Source organism: Cervus canadensis, chromosome 32, assembly GCF_019320065.1.
Source record: "Cervus canadensis isolate Bull #8, Minnesota chromosome 32, ASM1932006v1, whole genome shotgun sequence".
In the NCBI taxonomy this organism is placed as follows: Eukaryota; Metazoa; Chordata; class Mammalia; order Artiodactyla; family Cervidae; genus Cervus; species Cervus canadensis.
In genome coordinates, this window is record NC_057417.1 from 37,638,650 (window position 1) to 37,641,872 (window position 3,223).

At 58.6% G+C, this 3,223-nt stretch overlaps 1 protein-coding gene across 1 annotated transcript; it reads left to right on the plus strand.

Annotated features, from left to right (window-relative positions):
• Window positions 1-521: 521 nt before the first annotated feature.
• Window positions 522-2,351, plus strand: LOC122432918 (zymogen granule protein 16 homolog B-like). The gene is made up of 3 exons (XM_043455218.1): window positions 522-576; window positions 752-858; window positions 2,012-2,351. Exons 1-3 carry the CDS (start codon window positions 522-524, stop codon window positions 2,234-2,236), a joined length of 387 nt encoding a protein of 128 aa, XP_043311153.1. The 3' UTR covers window positions 2,237-2,351.
• Window positions 2,352-3,223: the final 872 nt, after the last annotated feature.

The following is a 3,223-nucleotide window of genomic DNA, read 5'->3' on the forward strand; positions in this document are numbered from 1 at the left end:
AGCCCTGAGCCCCGGGAAGCTGCTGGGGGCACTACCCTGAAGCACCCGAGGGGCTGCCCCTGTTCGCTCTAACCGGGAAGAGCTCTCAGGACACCTCCCCACGGCTGAGGTCAGGGTCTGGTGCAGGGTCCAGAAGGGAAGCCCAGAGGTGACAGTAAAATGCCCCTGAGTCGCGTGTTGTCTGTGGTGACCACGAGGCCAAGGCAGTGAACGCAGCGCGTCCCCTCCCCCGGATGGCTCTGCAGGTCCCCCAGGAAGAGCCCCCAGCTCCTTCCTGCCCCACCGGCCCCTTGACCGTTCCTCCTGCCGGGGCCCACACAGCCAGGAGGGCATAAAGGGCCCAGAGGAGGGTGCCCAGGCATCAGACTCCCAGCACCAGGATGGGACCACAGGACTCTGCAGGCCAGGTAAGGCCCCACCGCCCGCCAAGCTTGGCCCACGAGGTCAGGGGAGGCCCCTCTCTGAGATCAGATGGCCTGTCCTCTTCTCACCAGGAGCCCTTGACTCTCCAGCCAGATGCCATGCTGCTGTGGCTGACCCTCGCCCTGCTGTGGAGCCCCACCTGCTGGGCACAGCGTAAGTCTGGCTGGGGGTCCCCCCAGCCCATCCCCCTGGGGGCCCCCCTCCCTCCCTCCAGGGCTGGGGTCTGGACCAGCCCTTGTCACAGACGGACTCTGCTCTCAGGCCTGTCCCCTCGTAGGAGGGGCTGTGTCCTCCTCTGGGCAGAAACAGCCAATATGTCATATAATAGAGATATTTGGGCCTGGAGGAGGTGACTATTTCAGTACTTCTAGAGACTTCCAAAATAATGTCACCAGGATTTTTAGTGTTTACGGGTCATTTTCGCTGTATCAGAAGGTGAGTTGAGCAGGGCCTGGAGCCCCTCACTGCATCCCAGCCCCTGCCCCTGTCTCGGGAACCTGGGGAGGGGGCTGGTCCCTCCTCCCACCATTCTCACTGGGGTCCTGATGTCTCCTGAGTCAGCTGAGGCCTTGGGGTCCTGGAGCCCCTAGCCAGCATCTTCTGTCTGTCCCTCTTCCTCTGCTGTTTCCTCCCCTGCATCCCAGCCCTGTCCCCTCCTCTCTCCCCCTGCAAGTCCGGCCTCTGCTTCTTGGGTTGATCTAAAGGGAGGGGTGCTTCTCCCCACTGTCTCCTTTCAACCCCAACTCAGTTCAACCAGAAATGATCTCTCAGTTTGAGAATGCCTATGGGAAAGCAGAAGTTCTGCCCAGGTTAGGGTCAAAGAGAAAAGGAAGGAGGGTCAGAGTGGACAACTGATTGAACACTAGAAGTGCAAAGACAGCAAGCCCAGGGTCTTTCCCTAATGGTTAAATGAGGGCTTTGCTCCAGGCCTGGGGTAGATATTTGCTCTGCATTTACAGGGTCCCAGGGACCTGGGGAGAAGGAATGGGCCAGAGCAGCAGGCACCATGGGGGCCAGCGTGTGGGTGGGGCCAGGTGAGGAGGGGACACTCTGGGATGGACACTGAGGTGGGGGAAGGTCACAGATACGGGTCACCTGCTCCTGGGGCCCCCACCTGGTCTAGCGCAGTGACTGGGGCTCCAAATGCTGGGCCCAGGGTCAGCTCCCTGCTCTGAACCAGGAGACCAGCTGTACCTCCTGAGGATCACAGTGACTGTGCACCTTGGGGAGCTCTCCTGATGGAAGATCTCAGTGACTGCTCCACAACATCACTCTCACACTGCAGATGAGCAAACTGAGGCCCGGGGATACTGGGTAACAAGCCCCAAATCACAGAGCCTGAAAGTGTCAGAGCAGGGGTTGAGACCAGGAAGACTGTCTCAAGCACCAAAGTCCCATGTCAGGAACTTATGCTGCAGTGACAGGCTGTCCTCCTTGCTGGTGAAGGCGGGGATAGAGGACCTGGGATTGGGGGTCTCCAGATCCTTCAAAGCTCCCCCTTCTTCTCAGTTTCCAGGTGAGACACGGCTCCTTCTGGAGTCACTTATATGGAGCTCAGGGTCTGAACCCTCAGGAATTCCACTTGCAGAAAAGCGAACAAATTACAGGAGTCCTCGGCTCCTTCAGGCATTTCCTCTCCTACTTGGCAGTACACACCAACCTATGGCCCCCCTTCCATTCTGGATGTCCACGTGGCCACTTCTTCATCACTTCCCCTGATGATAGCCAGAAGGAGCTCACTGGAGTCTACGGACAGCATACAGTTCAGGGCATTGCCAGCATCAGCTTTGACTGGGATTATCCTTCAGACTGAAGCAAATAGCATTTCAGCCAAAGAGAAATGATCCCTCTGGGTTCACAGGGCTGGGCCATGGGTTTCCTGCCAAGGCTGCCTGGCTGGTGGTGGACACAAGGCACCAGGGACCTGAGTGCAGCCCTGAATCAGAATCCACCAATAAATACAGCTTCTGCAGCCACAGTGGGTCCAGGGTGCTCCTTGGTCTGGGATGCGAGCAAAGCCTTCTGAGCTCGTGGAGACGAGGCCTCCGGGGCGGAGCTGCAGGAGGAGGCAGGAGGGGGTCTGACACCCCAGGGCTGGGTGATTCTGACAGGATGCAGGGCCTGCCCATGCAGACCCTGGCCGATCCCATAATCTCTGAGGATTCGGGGCTCCCAGAGGCCCCATCCTGACTCTCTGAAAGGCCATGCAGGTGGCCTGAGCTGTCCAGGCTCAATTCTAGGATTCTCTGAGTGTGCAGGGGCTTGGGGAAGCCACTCAATCATTCATTCACCCATTTGGAACAGGTATGCCCCCTGGCTGGCTACGGGCTCCCTGTACTCTGGAGGAACAGAGAATGGGCCATACGTCCAGCTGGGGGTTCCCCATGGAGAGTGGATACAGAAAGAGATGGAGGCAAGTGCTGGTTTCATCTGCATTGATAGTGACAGACCTAGAGCCCTATGCTCAGGCACATGCCCAGTGGTGGGTGTGTTTCAGGGAAGACTTCCTGGAGGAGGCAACATATCAGCTCAGTTTAAGGGCTGAGTGAGAGCTGGCCAGGTGGGGTTAAGGGAGGGAGGCCTTCCAGGCCAAGAGATCAACATGGGAATGGCCAGAGCCAGACATCCCCAGGACCCCACTTCTTGAAAAGCGGGCATCTGTTACAGCCTGAAGGGAAAGGAAAGCAGTCCCCAGGCCTGGCACATTCTCTCAACACCTCCATCAGACTGCAGCAGCCTGCCCCTCAGCCACGGTGCAGAGGCCTCCCTGTCTCCCCTCAGCTCCCTGCCCAGCAGCCCT

Excerpts from the sequence above, each read along its gene's own strand:
- LOC122432918 (XM_043455218.1), top strand. The coding sequence starts at position 522 with ATGCTGCTGTGGCTGACCCTCGCCCTGCTGTGGAGCCCCACCTGCTGG. Across the intron at positions 577-751 it reads CCCCACCTGCTGGGCACAGC|AGATATTTGGGCCTGGAGGA; the intron begins GTAAGTCTGGCT and ends GTCATATAATAG. Across the intron at positions 859-2,011 it reads CATTTTCGCTGTATCAGAAG|AAAAGCGAACAAATTACAGG; the intron begins GTGAGTTGAGCA and ends TTCCACTTGCAG.